Source organism: Zophobas morio, unplaced genomic scaffold (assembly GCF_036711695.1).
Source record: "Zophobas morio isolate AGI-343-1 ecotype UQ-CSIRO unplaced genomic scaffold, CSIRO_AGI_Zmor_V1 ptg000023l, whole genome shotgun sequence".
In the NCBI taxonomy this organism is placed as follows: domain Eukaryota; kingdom Metazoa; phylum Arthropoda; class Insecta; order Coleoptera; family Tenebrionidae; genus Zophobas; species Zophobas morio.
In genome coordinates this window covers 9,331,026-9,356,629 of record NW_026972128.1, presented here as the reverse complement: position 1 = coordinate 9,356,629, position 25,604 = coordinate 9,331,026, and the positions used below count along the sequence as shown (strand labels likewise).

The 25,604-nt window shown below is 32.7% G+C and overlaps 1 protein-coding gene across 3 annotated transcripts in view; it reads right to left on the bottom strand.

Annotated features, from left to right (window-relative positions):
• Nucleotides 1–23,577, bottom strand: part of LOC135134393 (uncharacterized) — a 56,973-nt gene extending 33,396 nt beyond the window's left edge. Inside the window, exons 1-5 of one of the 3 annotated variants that reach the window (XM_064063058.1) lie at nt 23,284–23,577; nt 18,863–19,358; nt 9,487–10,353; nt 2,593–2,900; nt 2,365–2,546 (exon numbers count right to left, since the gene is read on the bottom strand). In XM_064063058.1, coding sequence (XP_063919128.1) covers nt 2,365–2,546; nt 2,593–2,900; nt 9,487–10,353; nt 18,863–19,351 — 1,846 coding nt within the window. In that variant the 5' untranslated portion in view covers nt 19,352–19,358; nt 23,284–23,577. Of the gene's footprint in view, nt 1–2,364; nt 2,547–2,592; nt 2,901–9,486; nt 10,354–13,842; nt 14,130–18,862; nt 19,359–19,522; nt 19,604–23,283 lie in introns of those variants that run through there. The other 2 variants (XM_064063059.1, XM_064063060.1) reach the window with 2 other exon arrangements.
• Between the last annotated feature and the right edge of the window lie 2,027 nt (nt 23,578–25,604).

Genomic DNA, 25,604 nt, shown 5'->3' with positions numbered 1-25,604 from the left:
CAAACATTTTAAGGATATGGTATACAAGGCTTTGTTTATTCCCATCAAAAACTTGATGACGTCACCTCAAAATTTTACTATGTACATCCTATGTCTAAAATAATGCTACATTTATGACCTGTCAGTGCATTAAAAAAAAATGATTAAACCAAATTTCCTGAAATTATGGGAATACAATGATGTTGTTTAACTATTGACACCTACTTTTATTATAACTTGCATAGGTTATTATAAAAAAACTAAAATCAAATTTTGTGATTTACGTGTTATGCGTCATGTTTTCATCAAATTATATTTGAACCATTTCTATGCAGGAATATACAGGATTAGGCGCTAACCGCGCGGTGCTCGATATCTCGTAAATTCTTAGAGACCAAAGTTATACGGTTCTTTAAGGACTATACACTAAAATTATTTTTAACTATAGTTAAAAGTGTGTTTAAGGTGTAGCACACAATTTAGTTTTTTTTTATGAAACACCCTATATATTTTTACATATTCTCATTAGTCTCATCCTAGGCTTATAAACTACAGTTTGTTTTTGAAATTCCGATGCGACGTTGCCGCGGTCGTCCAATTTTTTCGAAATTTTTCGGCAATGGAAAGGTTCACAAAAAATCGCCATTGACAATATTTTGTAGGATAATTAAAGGTACGCCCTGTGTTGTACTATCAACAAAAAAAAAATATACAAAGTGTTTATAAAAAATTCTAAAACTTTACAATTTTCAAATATTAATATGTATTTCAATTTTTTTTTTTTTTCAAATAGAATACCCTGGATTTTATTTCTGTATCTTACTCTATTTTTTGTCCTCATCTTTCTAATGTGTCGATACGTCTTTTAACAAAGTAAAAAATCGCATACCAACTTTAAATGTAAAAAAAAAATAGAGGAAGATGCAGTAATAAAATACAAAACTGAAAAATCGATATTTTGAAAATTGTAATAATTAAATATATCTAAACACTCTGTATATGAAAATTTCATTTCAATCATACCACAACAAAGCGTGTACCTTTATTTATTTCTCCACAAAATATTTTAACACATGTTAAAAATAACCCTACTGCGATTTTTTTGTGAACCTTTCCGTTGTTGTTGTAAAGCCTGAGAAGAGGCCAATCAAAATTTGTAAAAATATATGGGATGTTTCATAAAAAAAAATGTGTTACACCACTCTATAGTTAAAAATAATTTTAGAGTATAGTCCTCAAAAAACTGTACAACTTTGGCCTTTAACATTTATTCTAATAATAATAATAATAATAATAATTAATGAGATATCGAAGAACGCGCGCTTAGTGACCCATCCTGTATATAATGAAATCTGTGAGTTTATTAAATTAGGCGATTTTGAAATACTACGAGTAGTAGTATTCCTCCTAAAGCTAATTTTCAATTTACGGTCGTGTCAAATGATGTCTTACTAAATCCGATTATAAACAGTGCTGTTTAATTGGATACACTCTACACAAAATTAATTGGTCAATTCCAGTAATTATACGGTTACTTTAGAAACAGCAAAAGTCGTTTTTCTTGCATTGGACACGAGTCCTAAGTACATTGCTCAACATATGAATTCTTCTACTCACCACCCAGAATGACGTAAAATATCTTTTTTTATCATCATGTTTCTATAACCTTAAACTGAACCATTTTTGATCCAACACTATCAATCAATAAAAAAGTGCAATCCTCGTTTCATCTCTCGCTGAATTGACCTAAATAAGGATGGTTTTACAGTTTAATGATTATGTATTTTATAACTGCCGCCAGTTTAAAGCGTGGTAAATGGGAATAAAATTAGAAAACTCAGGTGAATAAACAAACGGTTTAACGAATATTTTATTTTTATCACTGCATAAAACGCAGTCTACGTAGGCATATCATCGAAAAATAAATTATCTCGAATAACATATTTTTTTTAATTTAACAAATTTATAAAATTTTCATATCAAGGATATTTAATACATAACTGAAAATTTTTACAAGTACACAAAAAATTTCAGCGATCGCTTTTTTATCTTTAAATAAATATTCAAACAAGCGGCGATTTTGATTGTGCGATACAATGAGGCCTTCTAATGGAATTAGCACACTCACCGTTAACAACACAATTCTCTAAAAATGTGTGTCTATGGATTTGTTCACTTACTTTTATCTACAATTAATTTGCCAGCACTGACCTGAAATGAGCGAAACAAAATAGAACGTTAGTTTGTTATTAATGAAATGGATATTAGTTGCAGGCGCACCGGAAACTCGATTTAAATTTTACATTTTACAAACTTGCATGGCAGAGGCCCATTGAAACTTCATAAAGAGTAAAGGTAGCGACTCACCTTGACTGTTTTGCTTACCTTGTGGTCTTCCGTAAACCACTCTAGCTAAGGTAAACTCTGAATGTAATCCGCAGAGAAAGCAGTAAATACTGCTTCCTCCGGGATTACTGGCTATTGTCCTTTCACTATTTGTACTAGGAGGTGTTGGAATCCCTCTATCGCCATTCGACGAGGTAGGGTCAGGCATTGGAATTTCGTACCTAGAATTTCAACGCTAGACACAATCGTAACTTAAAAAAGTAGTACCTTCGTCTTTCCAGAGGTATTCTTTCGTTTTCGTACGTTTCCCACTGCTGCGCTAAGTGATTGACGCACCTAGTACAGCTAAGTACTCGGCCATGCGAGTCCATACAACTGTTTTCGGAAGTTCTAGCGACGTTTCGAAGACACGGAAAGTGCATTGCGTGCGAATTCATGCCTTCGGGAGAAGTACTCAACCATTCCATCTGGGTTCGTGGAAAAAGACCCGCGCAAATGTAGCACCTGTAGCTCTGAGTTAAAGGCTGGCCGTTGATGTCTGGGGAAGGTGAAGTGGTTCTCGAAGCCATACTCGCCTGGAAGATAAATTAAAAATCATAACCAAACGCTTCTTCCAGATAGAATGGAGTAATGCAAATTTTTCGGCTGCTTTAATTACGCTTTTGAGTACTGGCTGGAAACGCAAAAAGCCGTGGACCTTCGATTTAACGGTTGGAGTTAAAAATTCATTTGTCAAGTCATCGAGCTATGAAATTTTATTGTTACAATGGGATTCCACTGTGAGATTGTTGCCACCGAAAACGACGTGGAAAAAGCCAAACCTTCGCAAAATTTTTGACAAAAGTGGAAATTAGTTTTAAGTACTTTGATAGTAGTAGTTACGTCATCCCACTATCCTTAGACACTATCACTTGAAGCGAAGAAATTGTAACCCAGACACATAAATTTTTTAAATACACATAAGCGGTTTTATAAATTATAAGTGAATGTAATTACTGCCGTTTGTTTTCATATAAAGGACTACATCAGCTGTTGTCAAGTTAAAAGTTGCACCTTTGTGCAAATCAATTTAAAAAATGCATTATTAACATTAGTGTTAATTAACAACTTTACAAATGAAATCCACACACTAATACTCGATTGTTCTCATCGAAAGTGTGATACTCGGTTAACAGGTGTGATCAACACTTTACTTTTCCAATTAATGCAATGAATACCGCAGAATGAAACGTGGTCTCGTGATAAGTATAATAGCCAATGTCGAGTGTTAACTTCATTTTAACATTTTATATTAAGATGTTGTAGCTAACGCTTTAGAAAACTTACGTATTTAGTGACAAATAATTTACTCAATCCATAAAAGCGTAAGTCTGAGGCCAGCAAACAGGAGCGGATTTGTTTTACTCTTTAACGAATTTAACAAACATCGTGACATTGTTTTGTCTCAGTATTTAACTGAGTAAATTTTTGACGATTCACAATCTTTCTGAATACAATCCTGAAATTTACGCAATTTTAAAACAACACGCGCTGTCTGTAAAAGATTGACGAAGATCCCATTGTTGCTCTAAATGATACTAATAGCGCCATCAAATTTTATTAGTACACAAAACTATTGTTCATATGATAAATAAAAACATTAAAAAATATCTAAATGATTTTCACTCAGGACGCGTTTGAACTGATCTCAGAAATAAGAAATAATAAAACTAAGCGTTTTAAAATTAAAAATTTATTAAATAATAAGACACAACGATTAAATTATAACACAAAAAAAAATAAAATATATAAATCGCAATCCATTTAAAGCTGTGACTTAAATTTGCAAACTAAAATTTCAATAATAATAAACTCTGATGCAGTTATTTTTTAGATTTTCAAATTTGTAACGAATTTTAAACAAAAAGTTTAATGTAAGTTTAATAAAACTATGTGCAATTGCTCCAAATTGTAATAATAAATCAAGATTGGAAATCCAAAATTATACAAAATAAGGAGAGATCTTTTGGTTACTCTAAAAAAAGCAAATAAAATTATTCAAGTATGATGATAACCTAAACAATTAAGTTGTATTCGACAAACGGTTAGATTAGTTCAATAGGAAAAATTAGAAGCTCAATTTTCATTACTTTGATTCACCGTAATATCTGTCGGCATCACAAAGAATACACGTCCAGTCAAATGAGCGGAAAACGCAACTTCCAATTTATCCCACGAAGCTTGCGAGCACTTGTGACGGTCGTTACACTGGCATATACAAATTGTGTCTTTTGTTATTTTTTTGACTTTTTGTTGGACTTGTTTTATAAAACAAAATCACATACATTTTCATTTAAAGAACAAGAACTAATGCCAGATAATAAAAAAGAGTGAATAAACGATAAAACTAATTACGAATTATAGAAGACTTGGGATGAAACTGACACCAGAAAGAACGACAAAAGCGATTACAATAATAACTTCTACTATTTTGTAAGATTTGTTGAAAATTCTGACTGTGTAGGATCGCTGGAAGCAAAATAAAAGATAGAAAATTTTTAGTATTCAAAATTTATATGAAAAATAAATAAAAAGTCAACGAAAGAATGGACAAGAATTAGAAATTATATTAAATGAATCACTGGAGCAAAACGTAAGTTATACATCCCTGAATAATTCTGGCCACGTAAATATTACCAAATGTTAGTTAATTTTCTTGTAAAACAACAAAATTGTGGTTTCTCGTTTATCAGGAACAATAAGTTTGTAAACATCAGTATTTGCGATATAAGATACATATATTATAGACAAACACTGTTCACAAACAAAAATAAGTACATAATTCTGAGTTGGGGGACTGACTTCTTAATAGACGTCTTTCGATGTATGCTAAATAATTTACAACAAAAACATATTTTTTCAACATAGCTTCAAAATTTATTTCCGCAATTTCTCTTCAATTAGAAATAATCAAATCAGCTAACTTTTATTTATAGGCACTAATAAAAACATGTTTACTACAACATCGCCGTATATAACTATAATGACCTCTTACTGATAATATCAAACAAATCTACGGATATAATGAAGTAGTAAAAAAATATTTAAAAAAGAAAATACGGTAATGTAAGACACTAATAATTGTACGAAAAAAAGTAACCTCACGTACTTTCCCTCCAGAATTAATAATGTATAAGATCAAATAAAAATATACACTTTACTATTAAAAAAAAAAATACACGCAAATGTTGCTTCAAATGTAAAAAAAAACATTTGTTTCCGTAATTAAAACTCGTGACTACCAAAATATGCAACCCATTCTCATTTCAGAAATCAGTGATTTAATAGTTCATTAAATGTAGTCCATGCGTATCTCATTTCATTTTTAACTGCGGAACTGTGTTGTGTGTCGTTGTGACTAATACTTCATTTCAATCCTCTTGGAGTTTTCCAGGTCTTGAAATACGAAAATGCAGGCTTCACCTTTCCGCCTGTTAACAAATTTTTGAAAAATAACCACCAAAATTGTAATAAAAAAATGATAGCATCTTGACTTTCTGTTAAGTAAATCTCACTCGTGATGTACGGCGCCAACGCTATCTGAGAATTAATAATCCACCTCTATTTTTAACTTTACACATCAAAGTTGTCCTCCAAGCGGAAATTTGTACAATCGAAATCCGAGCTTTACAAAAAATAACACGAGTGCAGGAAACGTTAATTAAAATTTATTATATACTAGGCGTCTCATTACTTAAGAGTTTTAACGTGGAAACTTGAAATTTTCAGAATAAATATGTTAAACAACAATCTGGAAGTAGTTCTAATTTGTTTGAGCTGTGAAAGTGAAAACTTTTTTTTTTTTTTCAAAAAGCGTATTTATTTTCTAATGAAAGTTATTTTTTAAATATTTCCAAAATAAGGTAGTGATCTTTAAAAATTTACATTTGCATAATTAGTGGTATAACAGAGTCAACTCTATAACTAATCTATTTGTTCTAGCAGCTGTTAAAAATAGCAGTCCTTGCAACAATATAATTACTTTACCTTTGCTGTTAACAGACGTGTTAAGTAGCCGTTGATAAGTTTTAAAAATAATTTTTTAGGTCACCATAAACTAGTAAAAGAATCCACCGTCATACATTTAACAATTTTAAGGCGCACGCTATCAACTCCGACCAATGTGATTATTTTTTAACAGGCTGAATTATATTAAACAAAAGGTTATCTTGGTTTTTGGAATATAGTTGAGTGGCAGAAATTTACTAAACTTGTAGGCTTTTCTTTACTTCATGTATTTTTTCTGTAATTCGGTGAGAACCCCTGGGGAAAATGCAACAATTAATTATTATTGTAGTAGAAAAGGGGGTCATAAAAAATATCTTCAAAACTAAAAGTTAATATATCCATAATTTAATTTTCTATACCCATTATGTCACTAAATTACGTAGGTCGTCGAACATACAACTTGTGTTGTGGAGAGTTGCCCATAATCTCGAGGCTTAACAACGTAAATTGTGCTTTGTTGTCACTTTCGCAAATTCGTTTCGCTTATTGTTTTCCCCATTTTCGACAAATGAAAGCCAAATTTAGAGGTTTCAAGAACTTAGACCACCTAATTATGACTCGCAGAATATAAGGACGTGAAGTGTAGAAAATCTCCATTATTTCGAAGAAACGCCATTACACCCCCAAAAAATTGGAGTTTAGTGTGCCATTTTCGAAGACGACTATTTGGGTCTATTTTTTTTCGAGAACTTAGTTACAATTGCGAGATTCTAAAATATGCTGGAGGAATTTATGGACCAGCTTGATCCTGAAGATTTGCAGAATTGATATTTTCAGCATGACGGCGCAACAGCTCATATAAGTTTGAACTTTCAAAGGGAAACGGAATTGCCTGATTTGGCACCTTTAGATTATTTCTTGTTCCCAACTTTAAACAACACTATTTTTAAACAATCACAATTAAAGACCTAAAAATCATACAAGAGTGTGGAAAGTTCTTATTCGAGTATTTGAAAATGTGAAACGCCAAACCAATTTATGTATTGAAGCTGGAAGCCAACACTTCCAGCATTTGTTGTAAATTAAATAAATCATTTTAAATCCAACGAGGATTTAATTCTTGTGGACATAACATAAAATAGCTTTCTAGGTTCAACGACAGACAACCTATATTCAGGTTATGCTGTGAAATTGCCAATCCATCACAATAATGCATATTTTTAAACACAAAGTGAATTGAGTGCTAAATTCATTAGAATTTTATCATTTTTACTTCCCGGGCGTAAGCTAAGGAAGTATAGTAATCGAGTCCATCGGGCAACTTGCCAGTCTCATGTTTTCTTTACGATTCGTTACCTCTAAAGTATGACAAAACTGATCTCCTATTTCAGTCTGTCTGCCTGTCTCGCGTCTGTGTAAATTTTTTTCTATATAAATTTCATGTAACGCTAACCAAAATTTGGCTATTCATTCCCACCAACAATTTGATGACGTCACCTTAAAGAATTCTATTTTGAAATATTAACTCAACCCTAGCCTCATAAATCAAGGATTTGTCTTGCCACCTCAATATCTACTGCTGGGTAATCCCCTTAAACAGTCGCAAAGATTTACAACTGAGGGTTTGCCGCATTAACTGCTCCATTGTCGTCTTCACAATACCCTAATTTTACAACAGCCATATAACCTTGTGGTATTTCGAAGACTATACACTGGACGTAAACATATTGTGCGTAAATGGCTTTGACGTTTAAAGTATTTTCCAGCCGACCCTTCATAAAATTTAGCAAATGCAAACCATGGCGCGTGTCAGGGATGGCCGAAACAATAATACCCTGTGCTTTTACCAGAAAAGCTCTTTTCAGGTAGGTTAGCAGTAAGCGGGTCTAAGATATCCGGCTGTGACGCCCTATTGAATTATAATGGGATTTAAAATGGTGTGAAGCCATAAACGCACAAAATGTTTACGTTTACAATACAACAATATACTCCTACACTTGCGATGTACGAATCCGCTTTGAGTTTTTTCCCTAAACGGCAAAAAAAATAATACAATATAATAGCCTTTTCCCAATAACTGAATCAAACTAGTTTCTACTTGACGTTCTTTCGATGTGTAAAAATAAACACTTGAAGTGAAGCTTGTTATTAGTGCTGAGAGCATATTCTTTCACGTTGGTTATCTGTTTTAAATATATTTTACTTGGGAGCGCAAATTCTGACGCAGGGGCTACGTGGGAAAAAAGGAAAACGCAAAATCAATTTCTGTAGAAATAACTTTCGACTTTTCACCCGGTACAATTTTGAATTTTAAAAAATCCAGATTAAAAATAGCGACCAATCAATAAATCACAGGTTCAGGTTCCAGATATTATTTTGCACATTTTAAATAGTCGTTACTTGGGAAAATTTTGAGATGCCATCTAATTTTTAGTTACTAATTTAGGTTAGCATTTAGCACAATATTCTTAAAATTTATCTAAAATTGCACACCAATCAGTTGATTATTAGTCTAATAAAATCGCCAAGAGAACAGACCACAGACAAAAGAAGACCTACTTTTGCGTATTTTGGAAACTGTTAAACGTCTTCCCCTACACACTGGCTTCAGTTTCGACGATACCGAGTGCTACAAACTTTATAATATTCTACATGTTCTTGGATAAATTTATTTCATTTGCCGGTACTAGTTTTGCCACATCAATTAAAAATGAAACATCGTATGAACTTATACCGCAGTTTGTACTAATAAACGACACCTACTGTGCTATAATTACACTAAATTATTGACTATAATAAATTCGCAAAATATTTGCATGACGTTTATTCATTTCCAGAGCAAAACATAACCATAAAAATTTGGAAAAACAGGAACGCAACTTTTAAAGTGCATTTATTGTTTATTCAATACGTTGTTGTAATATTTCTACATTTAATACTATACCGATATGGTTTCAAGTTCAATTAGAGTGCACGCGACACATTACGTCCACCATTAAACAATATAATAACAACTTTAATAACTTTTTAAATAGAACAACAGGATTTTTCAATGTTACACATTATCTACTGTTTACTGAATAAATATGATATAATAATCAGCTTTGTTTACTAATTTTAGACAGAGAGTAGACACATTCTCTTAAAACTTACACAAACTCAATCTTTATTTACCTTCATCATCTGTCGACTTTCCAGCGCCGCTTGCTTCTTCTTATTGATAATAGCTGGATTGATGTCGTACGGTTTATACCTAATATCAGACCCTGCACTATTCGCGGGCGACTTGACAGTACTGGGTCTAGAAGAAGTACTATTATGGAACTGCACGTCAGTCACAGACACATGATTATTCACGATAGCACTAGTATCACCCCCGAACAACTGTTGTTTCTGCGGAATCGCCTTGTAGCATATGTAACACACTTGGATCATCCCTTGCGGACTGATGGGGCTCGCCCCCGGGGGCGCCTTCAGCGTCTGGATGAACGGATAAAACTTCTCCTTTTCGGCATTTGGACAACAGTAGAGCAAACGTATGCTGCTGGAAGGATACTCCAAGGCACAGATGTAGCAAATGAAGGTCGTGGTGTCCAAAGTCGACGATTGTCGCTTCCTCAGCGTGTAGTTTCGCTCCGCGTGGGGCACCCCTTGCGCCTGGAACGCCTGCCACTGCTTGATCAGGTGCTTCTGGCACTCACCGCAGGCCTGAACGCGGCCGGTGGAATCGATGGGACGGGATCGGCTCGGCCTCGGGTGCTCGATAAGACTGGGAAAGAAAGGTTGAACGGGGGAATCTGGGAGCTGCTTGGCGGCTATCACTTCCAGGCTCCCCCTAGGGAAGCCGTCTCCGCACACGTAGCAGACTTCGGTGGTGGAATTTTTGTCGGGCATGCTGAGATCTAGGATGTCCGTTCCCGTCGAGGAGTTGGAATTTTGACTGTGGAATACTGGAAGCGACTGGATTGAAGGCTGGGAGTGGGTCAAGTCCAGCGCACCTTCGGGGATCATTTCGGTTGGCTCACGGTCCTCGGGAGCGATCTGAAGCAAGAGAAAACATGTTAAGTAAAATTTTATTTTACTAAAACAAATTTTGGAAAATTAGACGCATAATTAATTGTTTCAATAAAGACGTATTTAAAAATTTTCCGAAATTAGGTGGTCCACTTTCTAAATGTACTGGTGAAATCACAAATTATTTCATACATAACATAACTCTTGGACATTTACAATATTCAAGTTTTCCGTTGTAGAATATATAGTGCGAACACTATTTTTGCATAGTAATAAAATTTATGACCTCTTAGTGTCATTTTTATCAACAATGGCCGAACAACCTTCCCGGTAGGAATCTTTGTCGATCCTTCACGACAAAATGTTGGTCGCCGGAGATTCACTCGAGTAAATACTGAAACCAAATAATTTCATTATGTTGAAAGTCAGCTCATACACTCGATTTACAACCACAAACAAGCTAATATTTACAATTAAATTCGTCACAGAACAAATCAGTCCGTTCCTGTACACTTTTTGTTTACCGTCAAGCTCATCGATGGTCTTGGACTTTGGTTCCCTAACTTTTAGGTTGTAAAATTTTATGAGCATACGAAATTTGTGTACTATTGAATATTAAACATTTGTGGAATGTCCCATATCAATAGGTAATCATTTAAATAGATTACAATACTGCAATTGAAATACTTTTAAAGTTACTTAAAAAAATACTATATTGCTGAAAATAATGATTTGATCTAATTTTGTACATCGAACTGTTCTTTGGATTGATTTTTTTGAAAAGGAATAATAGAAACCTAAAACGGACATTTTAGAGCATAGAAGATTTGGGTCTTAGCAACAATAAATAACTTTGACTGATTTCCCCAAATTCACCATAGATCTGAAAAATATTAACGTGAAAAATATTGACAATGTTTAAATTTAGTTCGACAATGTCAATTTCACTACAGTCACAAATTCAGGACTATACTTTGGAATAGGATAAATAGGTACAACCAGTAATCAAAGCCTTATTATATTTTCAGAAATTCAAAGAAATTAAATAAGCTGTTTTTAGCATATCGATAAAGTAGGTAAATCGGTTCAAATACTAACTTTTCTATGTAAACAATTCTAGAAAATAAAAGGATACGACTGAAGCACAATCAATACCGCAAGTTATGTATTTCAAAACATTATTTAAAAAAAAATCGGGATAGCAATTGCCCGAGGACATTGGTTAAATAAATTTTATTACAATTTATTTTGTGGAATGTTAAAATACTAAAGGATTTTTACTTCTAATTTTTTTTTCACTCTATTTCTAAAGACAAGTTAACCGTGTCTCACGATTTCAATAAATCGAATGTACAGTTTTGGTGAAATTTCGTAAATTAAAAATGTTGATAAAACTTTTTAGCTTTAATTACGATACGCATATATCTGAAAGTCGCGTTCCTTAGTACATCACATGAGTAATTTGCACTTTTATTTTGTAACGATTAAAATGTTGATTTTGTAGATGGGTACATAGGACTTAAAAAATTATATACTTAAGATAAGCTGCTCAGTGGTATTAAAGTTACTGCACTAAGTATTTGCAACTTTGTAAAATTAATTGTTTTAATAACCAATAAAAGCTGCCAGCCCATTTTTCAAACAGTTGTGCCTATTATGTTAAACTCAGAAACAAAAATAGCACAGTAAACAAAATGAACAACCACTCTAGCTGCCAAACAACTATGAGTATGAACCAGAGTTTCGTATTGTGGCTGTTTATCGCTATCGCTTTTTGACATATCCAACAATTTCATACAATCAAATTCCTGGTTTCTCAAAAAAGCATCTTGGTATTCATATAGGACAAGTATTTGTTAATCTGATCTACGGGAAAAAAATTAAGCACTGTAATTCCTTTTGACGGGAATAAATTATTTCTTTCCTGAAGTGTTTTTTTTTTTTGTTATTTTAAAGGCGTGATGTCCAAAATGAGTGAATTTGCCTTTTTTAATCTACGCTGATTACAGCGAAATTATCTTAAAAATTGAGATCTTCATTGCAAACAATGGTGAAATGTAGTAGCTTTATAATTATAATTATACGATTTTTTTTTCTTTATTATTAAACACATTTTTTATAATTTGTAAACATAATTTAAATAAATATCAAAGAATGCATAATTACATCGTATAATATACAACAACAAACGTAGTCTTCGTTTATTTCACTGGCTGTGGAATTTCGGAATCCAAGCCCAACATTTACAAAATTTGTAATCTGGTAAAGTATTTTTTAAAGTTCCGTTCCAATCATTCCACACCCACAGACATCTGTATATTATTCCAAATTATTTTTGAATTATTTCAAATCTATTTTTTATTTTTTTTAGAAACACTTAACTACCACCAGAAATTACCTATACAGACATCTGACACATATAATTTTTTAGAAACTTAACGTTGGCTTAAGAATATACACACTTAAATCTCCATCTATTCTTATCGCATTTCCAGATGTAGTTTCAAACAAATAAAATAAACTTTTGATGAAAGTAAACATTTTTCACGAAGTCATAACCAGATATTATCTGTTTTTCTGACATCCGCACTGTCACTGTTACTTTAAGATAAAAATTACTGAGCACACACCGTGATTGCTGTTTTTTATTTGCGGCCGGCATAAATAAATTTGTTGAGCTTTAGCAACACACAATTGAGAAAGTGAGTTTTTTAACATGGGGTATAATCTAATAAATTATGAATGACTAGTTAAAAAATAAGCTGATGCTTTTTTAACCGGCGATTGTTAGAAAATACAATACACGGTGTTTGCTTTTCATCTGTTGACTATTTCTATATTCAAGCCTAAAATCAAATTTGATGCAACTAGTATGAATGTAAAAAGTAATGAACAGACGGAGTGTCCTTGCGGTACACCTTAGTGTTTTTAGTAATTTGTAAAGCAGTTAAAAATTATTACAACTGCACATCATGCTGCAATTAAACGTCTAATTCGATTAAAACTTCGACAAAAATCACCATTCTCAAACAAGTGCTGTAATGCTACAACGACTATTTTTGTAAACTTGTGAATCATTTTAACCCGCGACCATTATTGATTTTTCAAATATTACAATTTAATTGAGTAAGTTACGAAAGCATGTGAATTATTCTTGATTAAGATTTTTTAAAACGTCATTATTTATTGATTCATTCTATCTACACTAAACTTTTTTTGATTTTTTTGTATGACCTACGATTACGTTTTTGTTGGATTATCCAGATATGGGAAAGTTATTAGATCTCCACCAAATTTTAAGTCGCTCTTTTCTGTACTGTACTTTTCAAAGGAGCACTGTATATTTTTAAACCCGTCCTTGCTGGCGTTACGACCATTTCCTGCAAGATTATCACATGATTACTTGAAAATCACGAAACATAAATCCTGGTTTACAGTATCTATTTGTTACGGTTGTTGTTTATTTACTTTTACGATTTAGAACTGTTAGTTCCATAAATGCATTTACTAGGTTACCTGCGTATTTTTAAAATATGACCAAAAATTGATTAGAAGGGTTTTCTTCATCTGACGTCCATTGAGCGAGCCTTTTTACGGGATCTGTTTAGTTTTTGGAGTGATTCCAGTCCAAGTTTTGTCATAGAAGTGATCACTTTGATTGACGGTCAATATCCATACCGAATCCACGACACTCTTAGCGCAGAAATCATAAAGAAACACTGCGACTTTCGTCGGATGGTTACATCACTATGTGAAGAAATAAACTGTACCGAATGTCGCGAGCGTAGCGTCGACATTGAAACATACTAATTGCGAACAAACACTGAACACAAACAACAAAATGTTGTGCTTTTGCGATAAAACCGATTAAAATCGATTCTGTCACTCACACAATACTTGTGTATTAATCACATTTCGAGTGTCCTCATTCAACTTTCATTACCAACCAAATTAAGCGATAAACAGGTACCGACCGCGCTAACGTTATTACAGATACTAAATAAAATTGGTTACATAAAAACCTAAACAAATATCATTGTTTTCTCATCCAGTTAGTATAGAAAAAGTTAAGCTTGCAATACGTCAGCGAATTTTTGTTAGGTAAATACTGTTGCTCTGTAGCAAAACACCACCCGTCGATAATCACACCGAAAATCACAAAAGCAAACGCCGTCGACTAAATCAGGAATAAACTGTAAATCGATTGTTTATTACTAGTATTGTTGTAAATTACTTTGTTTGTTCTAAACAAAAAACCTCACCCGATTTGATTAAATCAGTCGCTATAATCGCTAAGTACTATTTCAATAATCAATAATGCGTCCACTTTAGATGTGTGTGTAGATATTGGTTGTTTTCGTATTTTTCAAATGATTTCTTGGAACAACAATACAAACGTTTCTACCTTTGAGTTCAAAATCAAGTGCGATACTTGGGAAAGTTTCTTTGAAAGGACAAGATAACGCTTGTTATATCATAATCCATCAAAAACTTATATCAGTTAAAACTGTTCGTAATCTAGATTTTTAAGTAGACAGAAATTTACTACACAAAAAGATAAAACCAATCTTGGATGAAACGCGTAACGGTCTCTATCGATTCATCGATATTTCAAACCGCCTGCTAATTAAAAATAATATCTGCTTAACGAAGGACGGCTATTTCGTAATCAAAATTGGCTCTTCCTGTTAAATACACAAAACAAGCTTCCATATAAACGTCACACAAAGGAATTTCAAGATATTAAAACACTTCTGATCGTGTGTTACCTGGGCAACGGTCGAGCCTTGATACTTCAAGTCAGTGCAAATTTACTTTGCCTCAAGTGCTCTTCTATTTCTTTTGTTAATATTTTTCATATCTCACAATGAATATCACCCACATGTGCTTATAATATAACGTGCAGATCACGAACTAAATCATCAGTGGCACATTCACTATCCTTATGTGTGAAGTGTTTACTACACAATAACTACGAATACACATTTTGCAAGGTATAATTTTGATACACTCATTAAATAGATTAGAAGTACTCCACTAAAGTAAAAATATGTAAAAGCAGTTTTGTCGAGTTTAAAAAATCAGTTTAACAAGATGTGACATTCATTGCTATTAGCAAGGTTTTTGAAATATTTGGACATCTATCCTCGTTAAACTTCTCAATATGGCCGTAAACATTTCAGTCAGAATTATTGTCCATAAAATTTCCGACTATAACATTATCATAACAAAGAAAAGCTACTTTTGCTGTAATGCACGGCCGTTCTCTTATCTGAACATGAATTAATAATTTGTTAATAACCTTTCTCTTTTAAAATACGCCACGTTACTTAAAATAATACGAGTGTAGTTAAAATATTCAAATGTTTCATAATCCGAATTACGCAGCGTCGAAGTTAAGGGCACGCAAAACACGCGTTACAAAGGACCAGGGAACCCGGATGCCCAAAACTTTTAACAGGATTATTTCTTAATCGTCCTGCGTAAGAACTTAACGAAAGATAATTTCAGTGTTTGTATCAATGTCAACAAAAAATCGTCAAGGAAAATTCTAAATTTAAATAAAGTGTTTGAAAAAACAAGTGCGTAGTACTAATTTGATAATATCAGATCTTCTATACAGTTTACTTTCAGAAATTGCTCTCGACTTTTTTGAATATAATGCTACTCTTTCTTCGAAACTAGTTTCTAATTATTAATAGAACCATTGGTTAATTTTATTCAATTATTTATTAAATGCGTATTATTTTCAAATGTAGTTATTATTTAAGCAGGAGATGAATGAACTTTCTGTTAACAAGAAATCCGAATACTACTTTTTTTCCAAATTTCTCGTCAGTTCGTCAACGGATCTGTCTAGATTTCGTTCCTCGTAAGAAAAAAATTCATACAAAATTAAAAAACTTGCTAAAAACGTTAACCTTGCATAGAAAACTTGTGAAGTTGTAATCGTACAATTATCTGTGGACTAGACTTTAAGCAGGACCCCCATTGAGAACGGAACGGATCGAATACGATCGAACGGTTCAAACTCGCACACTGGCGGCATCCACACTGCTTGTCCTTGCTGGTCCGCTCTCAGTGTGCAGGTTTCCATAAAATCGAATGATTTAATCGTTTATAGTCGATCCTATCCAATCCGTCCCGTTCTTAATGGGCGTCCTACTTTACAATAAAAACTGAAAATAACGATAAAGCAAAATACGTGTTCTCCAACAAGCTCCCAGTGTGTTTTATGTCTTAACTGCACACAGTTTACAATAAAGAAATTATTGGCTTCGCGAGACACAAATTAGACACATATTTTTTTATTGCAAAGTGTGTGGAATTAAGTTATCAAAGATATTAGGAGCTTGTTGGGGAATACTAGTAATGTAATGAAATAATTTGTTAGAATTAATGTGTATTGATTTACATTCGCTTGCTTTGTAGTGTCTTGTCATGTCAATTATCGTTTTTCATTTTTTGAACAAATCACTTAAATAATAAATGACTTCATTTAGTTTGAGGAAAATAGTTTTGAGTTGTTAGTATTAACAATTACTGTATAAACATGCCCTAGACAATGAAAATGAAAATTCTAACACAGTGAATGTATGTGACCAAAAATTTATTGCGGCAGAAAAGAAACGCAGGTGGCGATTAAGTTTCGATCATTATTGAAAATTTAGTCACAATCACGTGAGCTTAAAATTTTAATTAATAATATTTACAGGCACCAGAGGACGAAGTTATGAAACCTAACCTCTTCATATTAAACAAATACAGATAATACTAGTTAACAGTGTAAGAGGCTAAATGTCATCCAATAAATGTGTTTTGACACCCTATACATTTTTTTGTGTTGTCTACGACATTCAACTTTTTTTGATGACACTCCACATATTTTTTTGCGATTCTTTTTGAGCTTGTTTTTCTAAATTCCTTAATGTATTGTATTTTAATCACCTATATGCCACTACCTATGATTCGAACGCATTATGTTACGAAAACACACTCTGTTAGCTTCTTTACATTTGGTCTGCAGTACACTTTTCATCCACTAATGATAGAAAACGGATTAACAGTTGCTCCAAAAATATGAATGCATCGATTAAGAGCACGCCTATGGCGGTATTTCTAGAGTTTTCCCCTTTGAAAACGTTCCGATCAACATTAGTTCAGCAAGGACTCGTATGTCAATTCCAAGACGTGCAGTGTAATAGTAATAATAAAACACTGCGGTGTACCATTCTTGAGATTTGATCAATAAAAAAGTATAGATAATAGCAGTAGCAGTGTAAGAAATAAAAAACCCCATGCCACACATTCAAACGTGGGCGATTTTAGTATTACAAATCCGAAATAACCCTGTAGCAACTCCATTTATACAACCTAGTAAAATTTCGATTTTTTGCGAAAATATGAATCCCTTGGAGAAAATCTCAAGACGGATTCATAAATAACAAATATAGGAGTATGTTACTTTAAAAATTTAAATCCTACTTACTACGAAAAATTTTGGTACAATCTGTCTAATAAAAATTGACACAGACAGACGACAGACACTCAGAAACGGGAGACCTATTTTGTCGTACTCCCGGGGTCATGAAACGTCAGGAAAACATAAAAGTAGCCAGTCGAGAAGTAAAAAAATGATATAAATGCTTGCACAAATGTAACACGTGTTCCACATTTGTATTTATCCGTGATAGTTTGTTTCCAAATGCTAAATGACAAAAATCATACGAGTTTAAAGTGGAAGGAACTTCTCAAGAAAAGTAGAAAAAAGACGTATCTTTTTGAAGCACCATATGTTCACAAGGTAAAATTAATTTAATTGGAGTACAATGATTTTAAGAAATATTAATGTAAAATTGGTGGCCTTTTTTGTCACTAAAAATTTACTTCACCAAAATTTCAAGTAGCGTAAACCTTAAAAATTCGAAGTTGTTTGATAAAAGTCCTGTTATTATTGTGGTTACTATCGGGGAAACAGCACGACAGCAATGCAATTATGAAATAAATCAAACCGTTAATATCTTAATCTCATTTAAAGTTTCACCTGGTTTCGCCGAAATGATAATCCAAATATAATATCTAGACATCTTTAATAGTCGCACTTAAAAAATTATCCCAAATGAAAATTAGATTGTGTTTCTGACGAAATAAACTGCTCTATTTACTGCAGGAAACACTGCTTATGATAAGGATAACCAAGCACGCACTTGTATTTTTACGGCGCTATTATAATCGATGAAAAGTGCGATTTAAAAATAGTACCGATAACTATTGCGATAGTACCCGATCCTGTTCTATCCAGATAAGGTAATATTGGGTCTAGGTAAACACACCCATTCTACAAGGCAATTGAAGCCAACTAATAACACAACATTCAAGTTCGTAAATAGCACCTCAAATTATGGAAATATTGGTTCCCAGAAAAAGACAACAAAATTTAATTCATTATGCCAGCGACATTAACTCGGAACTACTTCGTTCCGATAACAACCACAACCGATAATACTATCGACAGCTGTCTACATTAAAAAATTACCTGCGGAGGTCTTGTCGGGATGTCGAGTTTTATTTCTTCCCTCCGACTCGGAACGTTACTTCCAGTGTTACTTTCGTTATTCAGTCCCAAAACTTGCGCCGCATATTCCCCTTGTACACCCATGTCGGCCCCAGTGTAAGGTCCATTATCGACTCTTTTTAACCAATAGAGTCTTTCCGAATGAGGTCGAGCCGTTAATTCGTGAGCCTCCCATTGTTGGATCAGTAAAGTGTAACACAGAAAACAGGCAGGAACTGCGACGTCACTCTTTAGTACGTAGCCCGCAGGAGGTGCGTGGGAACTCAAAAATGGAAAATGGGGTTCTTTCGGTTTGTTGGGTATAGGATGCACGTTCAACCAGAAGCTCTGCGAATGATTTTTGTTGCCACACACGAAACATATCTCGGAAATGTCAGAAGTTGCTTTTAACGATTGTAGGTCTGTGGGCGGAGGTTCTTTCTTCACTTGGATTTTGTCCATTGTTTGCATTGGGAACCTGGAAAAACAAAACGGTTCAAACCAGACCCACATTAAACAGGAAACTTGGGTAAATAAATAGCCTGACTTCGTGTTACTTAACATCAAATATATTTATCTTTTTTTGCACTATCGGAGTCTGGAAACGTATCTAAAACGTCGGCAATAATAAAATTCTTTAACCTTAGCCCCAAGATAAAAATATGTGCAAGTGCCCGACACCCACGCTTTCTTCACTTGCGGGGGCTGTTTAGAAGACGCCATTTTTGCGTCTTACATTCTCTTTGACTACTGATGTTCTTCACTAACAAGATCCCTTCTTAACCGAACTGTCAACTCAGTTGGTAATAAATAACAAACGATGACCTTTGCTTATTATTATATAAAGAAAATAAGAGGTCAATAGGAGATGCAAAATATACGCAATATTGTTGATCATCAAATAGAGAAAAAAAAACTGCTAATAGTTTGACATTTTAACCTACCGATAATTAGTTTAATCATAAAATATTATTAACACAAGACTGACACAAGAGTCTAACCAAATGTGTACTTTTTCAAATTAAAATAATTGATTCGTTGGCTCGGTGACAACACCACATTCCCTCCACCTCCCGAACCAAGATATATTATTTATTTTGAACAAAACTGTATTTACACGACGTTCCATGTTTGTTTTTAAAATTCGCACAGAAATGAAAATGACTGACACTCTTTAAAGAGTGTCCTTAAAATATACCGTGTCACTTTAAAACCAGTTGCAACTTTATTCGGAATGTTGACGTATGTTGGAGTAAATAAAATGAATATTTTATTAGCACTGTTAATGTAACTATTTGCATAATTTTTTGATGACAAAAGATCAAACGAATACTCTCCATCGAGTAGGTGTTTTTACACCCACTGAATAAGAATCGTACCTATTTAATTAATGTGATGTACAGAAAATGGAAAGAAATTTTATACGCTGTATCTATTCCATTGTTTTATTATTAATTAGAAGAGATTACAAAAACATGATTGAACAAATTGTGAATTATCTAGTGTTTAAAACGTTTTTAAAAGAGCCTCATATTCTAGAAGCATTTGAAGTGTTTTTTCCATCTCGCATGTACGTCAATGAAATACCAATACATTGAAACTGACTTTTTTAATCTAAATTTGTAACTGATTTGTGCTAGATAATTGCCAATCGATGAGACACAAATTGATAATATTCCTTAAATACCACAGATAGCAAATATAAAGGACAGGTAATAATAATCTCGAGAACTACTATTTCCTTTACATATTTAACAACAGTAAATCCGACAAAATCATACGATAATAAACACGTTTTTAGGTCAAATGAAAAATATTAATTAAGAAAAATACCGTCAGTTTTCACATGGGTATTTTTATTTCCCTAATGCATTATGCGATGCACCTTCTGATATCACGCAATTTATATTTACTTATCAAAAATTATCAACCGCATAAAAAGATACCGAATACGACATATGTAATTAAACTTCCACTAGAAGCACTTACAACATATTTGAACTTTTATTGCGAAATTTTCTAACCAAGTTTTGATGCCACTGACGCAAAAACCAAGTTAACCTATGAATGATCTCAAAAGACTACGATATTTCAGTTCATAAAAAGCTATAACTGACATGAAAAATACAGGCTTAATTAATTTGGATCGAAAAGAAAATTTAAAATTGCGACTACAATTTGTTTTTCATGCACTTCAATTAATTATCTCTGAACATAATGGGACTACTAACAATACATTTGCTACTATTTTTTCATAAACGCGTAACTAGATAGTTCGAGTAAAGGCTTATACTATAAAAAATCAAACTAGTATTGTCTGGATAGATAAATTTTAGAATGCACAAATGTTTTGGAATTAAACAATATTATCTACAGAGAAATGGCAAAACAATAAATACAAGTTAATAAAAACAACAATATAAACATAAGACGCAGATATACTAAAAAACAAATTGGAAAATGAGCTAAAGATATATCACTATAACAATCCCATAAGCGGGACGCTCTTGTTCAGTGGATTTTAAGTCTTTGTTTCGCCCTGAACGAATACATATACACAACTAAAAATGCGACAATATTTTAAAATTGATCTTTCCTAAAAAACTAATACGTCAGCTAGTATGGTATGCTACTGCATGATGTGCATGCCTTTAGATCCAAGCTTGATAATATGTGTATCATCAATCAGAGATCAGTAAAGAAAAGTTTGGTTTAAGTATAGAACGATGAAACCTTATCAACCAATTAGATTCGATCCTAGAAGTGTAATTACATTAAAAAAACATTTCTTTAATTCGTGTGGAGCTAAAAATCGTATCTGAGTTCACTAAATTAACTGCATATTCTTTATTTTAATATTTATGTCCAGAAAATATGGAACACTTCAATGTAAAATCTTTACCCTTTGTAAATGAATTTAAAAATCGGTATTTTTTAAGGTGCCCATTTTACTGCTGTTGTTAGCATCCTCCTTGTAGAAGACGAACTGTGAAGTTAGACCATTTGACGATGTCAAGAGTCGTAGATTGATTCTAGTGCACCGGATGAGAGTGTCATCCATTTCCACCCTTAGCATCTACAAAAATTTATCTACTCGTACAACTATCGAAAAACAGATATGCATTATAAGTCAAAAGCTTAAAAGCTGTTATTCTTCTGTTTTTCAATAGTTATTACACTCGGATGATTATAACCCTCGCCTTCGGCTCGAATTGTAAACGTTATTCTCGTGTAATATGTCTGTAATTATACCGTCATTAAATCACATACATACTGCTATTAATAAATTACGTTTTGCGTATAAAAAAATCTGAATTACTGGATGTAGTACATTTATACATATACACATTGCTGTCATACCATGCATTCAATAAAAATACGGCGAAACCGGTTCGAACAGAGACAATTGAAAAGGCCAGCAGCGATCAAGAGTGGTTTAAAATAAAGCTATAAAAATGATTACCGACAAAAACTATTGTTAAAACTATATTTCCCTAACATCTGTTTAGAAATGCATAACGTAAATCATGAATCGTGGCAGTGGTTGTCAAATATGATTTTTTTTTTGTTACTTGAAACCGCCAGATGTTCAATTCTTAGACATCTTCCATCTATGTCTAGTTAGTTTTATTAATATAAAGTCTAAAAATACATATTTCTTTACTGTTAGGCAAAATTAATGAACCAGCTAGTCTTATCAATTACATTTTTAAAAATTTCTCAAAAATTAGATAATATATTATTAATTTATTATCAATCTGATTTCTCCAACAAATCAAGTAAAAATAAACTGTCTACGTAAATTATGAATATTAAATTCAAAACTGATCAATTAAATTATGTCACTCTCATCACGCCCTTTAACCTGAAAATTAACATTCTTATTTCCGTCCCACATTCTAGAATATTTCCAGAAAATAAGTGATTATCTAAATAACATTAATTTATCAGTGTATTTGTTTAGAGCCAGCAATTTAACGATTCCCGCAGCTCCGAACATCAAAATTCTAGGTTACACTTTCGATTGAGTGAAATGCTTCAATACGCACGTATTACAATACATCAGACGCATATTTTTGAACGAAATGTAAAAAAGGAGGTCACAAAGGTACCGGTATTTGCAATTAAATCCCTGGAAAGTCGGATCCGATACCAAGTTGGGCACCCAGCCGACGAACAGCTGTTGAAGGAAACGCTCGATAAAAGGCCGGTCCGAGGGGCCAAAAAAGCCGAACTGGTCAACCCTTCGTCTTGCAATAAAGCCATTGCGAAACGGGCTTTCGAAAAGCTAATTTTGTGCAACAGAGAAACCGAAATTCAGTGTCGAAATAGCTGCGCCATATACCATGTACGCACGTACGGCATTACAAGGTGTGTTCTGCGGGACTTCTGGTTGGACTTACGTGATTCTGGTGGCTCCTGACGTCCCTTTCGAATTATTATTACACTGATTTCGTCAACTTGTACACAAAAACATTGGCGAGTTCTTATCTTTGGACTATGCTATACACTTAAAATTACATTGCACTTATTAACTCCGATTATGCACATATTTACACACGACTTTTTACATGAAACTAACGTCAAATTCTAACGGTTTTAAGCCCGGTTTGGGTTCACTTAAAGGACTTAGATTTACAAGGGAAACATCGTTTTGAACGTTCATATTCGCACTTCCTTGCAAGAGGTGGCCATCTTGAAAATTTTTCCAACAATGCATTGCGGCGCTACCAACACGAAATGAACAGTGTAACACACAAAGTCCCTATGGTGAGATTTTAAATTTAAAATAAAGTTACTACATTTAAAACGATTTTTCGCAAGTATGAAAATTGCTAGTAATATTTGAAAAATTAACAAGATAGTACAATAATATAATTTCTGTTGTGGAAGGATAAAAAGTTAATTATACTATTAATTATAAATTGTACTCAATTATTCTACTAAAAAAAAATCATCTATCCTCCACATAATGGATAAAAAAACGAAACCATCAACTAACTTGAATAAACAGGAGAGTATTGAAAAACGACACTATAAGATAGATGAAGTATAGGCAACACACTTTACACGTGTCGTTCATTGTGTTACAAACGGTGTTACTATGGAAAAAATATCAAAACAAAAAAATATAGTATTAAGTACACCTGTGGAGAACAAATTGTTTTTAGATGCAAAATCAATACCTTTTGTGGTTATTAAAATCAGTCAAAATTAAATGAATCTTAGACAAAAATTACTTCGTTTCTATGAACTTAATCATAGAAAATGCAAGAAATTTGAAAATATTAATGTTATTAATTTTCATGACTGTAAAAACCAAATTTGGAAACAATGATTCAGTTGTGGTTTGCATTCCAACATAATTAATTAATTACTCACATGTAGTTTTTAAATACAAACTGGAAACTCAATATTCAAATAACTGTAATATGATTTATCAAGAAGAAGAGAAAATCAAGCGCCGATAGAGACGTTAACTGAATAAATTGTCAATCTGCTAATTGGGTTGTCTATATAAAACATTTATTTAATACCTATCTACAATGGAAAAAATATTTAATCGTTCAATTCATGAGTTTACTCTAAGAGGATCAGATAATTATTATAATTACTTAAATACTATATTGTGGCTGATAAAAATCAAATATAAGTTGTATTTGTTTATCAAATAGGCGAGCCTGTTTCCATCAAATTCACCCTTTAAGATAAAGCAAGGTTTTTGATGTTTAGGACATTTTCCAGCATTGAATTCAATTTTCTTTGTTTGAGATAGTAACTGAACGTTTGATTAGTAAAGGATGAAGTAATAAAAGAGGTTTTCGCTCTCCCTATTGGGTTATAATTAATACTAAATTGAGTCATCCTAAATAAATCCGAAAATTTTGGGTGAATATAATCCTAAACTTCACCATATTTTGTGCACATAATTCAGATAATTAAGTAAAGTCCAATTCCGATTTTTCAAACATTTAGTTACTCCAAAGCTGTGCTCCAAAGTATTCTGATTTTAGCAAATGCTCCCCTACAAAGAGAATTTAAATTTCTTTGCAACTTTGTATATAAAAATACCTTCGCAGATAACGTTGTAACCAAAGTAACTTTTTCTAATTCATTCAACAGCTTTTAACTTTATTACAAGCCATATTGTAATGAAAAATTAATGTTAGAAAGTTTGTATTAGTTATTAACAACTAAAATTTGAGTCATAAATATTGCAACGACCAAATTTTACTCCCAAATAATAAGCAATCTTAACAAAAAAATATTTTTAAATAAAGTCCAGTCAAAATGAATTTATTATTGATTATGCAAAAAATAGCCAGTTAGAAAACTTTGGAAACTTTTGCTTTATAGTGATCGTTATAAGTTGCTCAGTAACAAAGTTTCAAAAATAATTATCCCACTTTCGCAGTTTTGTGATACAAATAATTAAGTAGACAAAAGATATCTACTGAGTTTAAAGAATGATAAGTATACCTAATAAGCAAAAGTTGGTGGAAAAAAGCATACATGTACTACACTAATTAACTGATTATATATATTATCGTACTTAATGGATTTTTTCACTTGTATTTTTATTAATAATTTCTAAGAATTTAATTTGAATTGGAAAAAAAATAATCGAAGTAACCTTCAATTATAATTTCCGGTTGGGACTTTACCAAGCAATGTGTTTTCCAAAGCTGTGACGACTGACGAGACTGTTTTATAACTACCATAG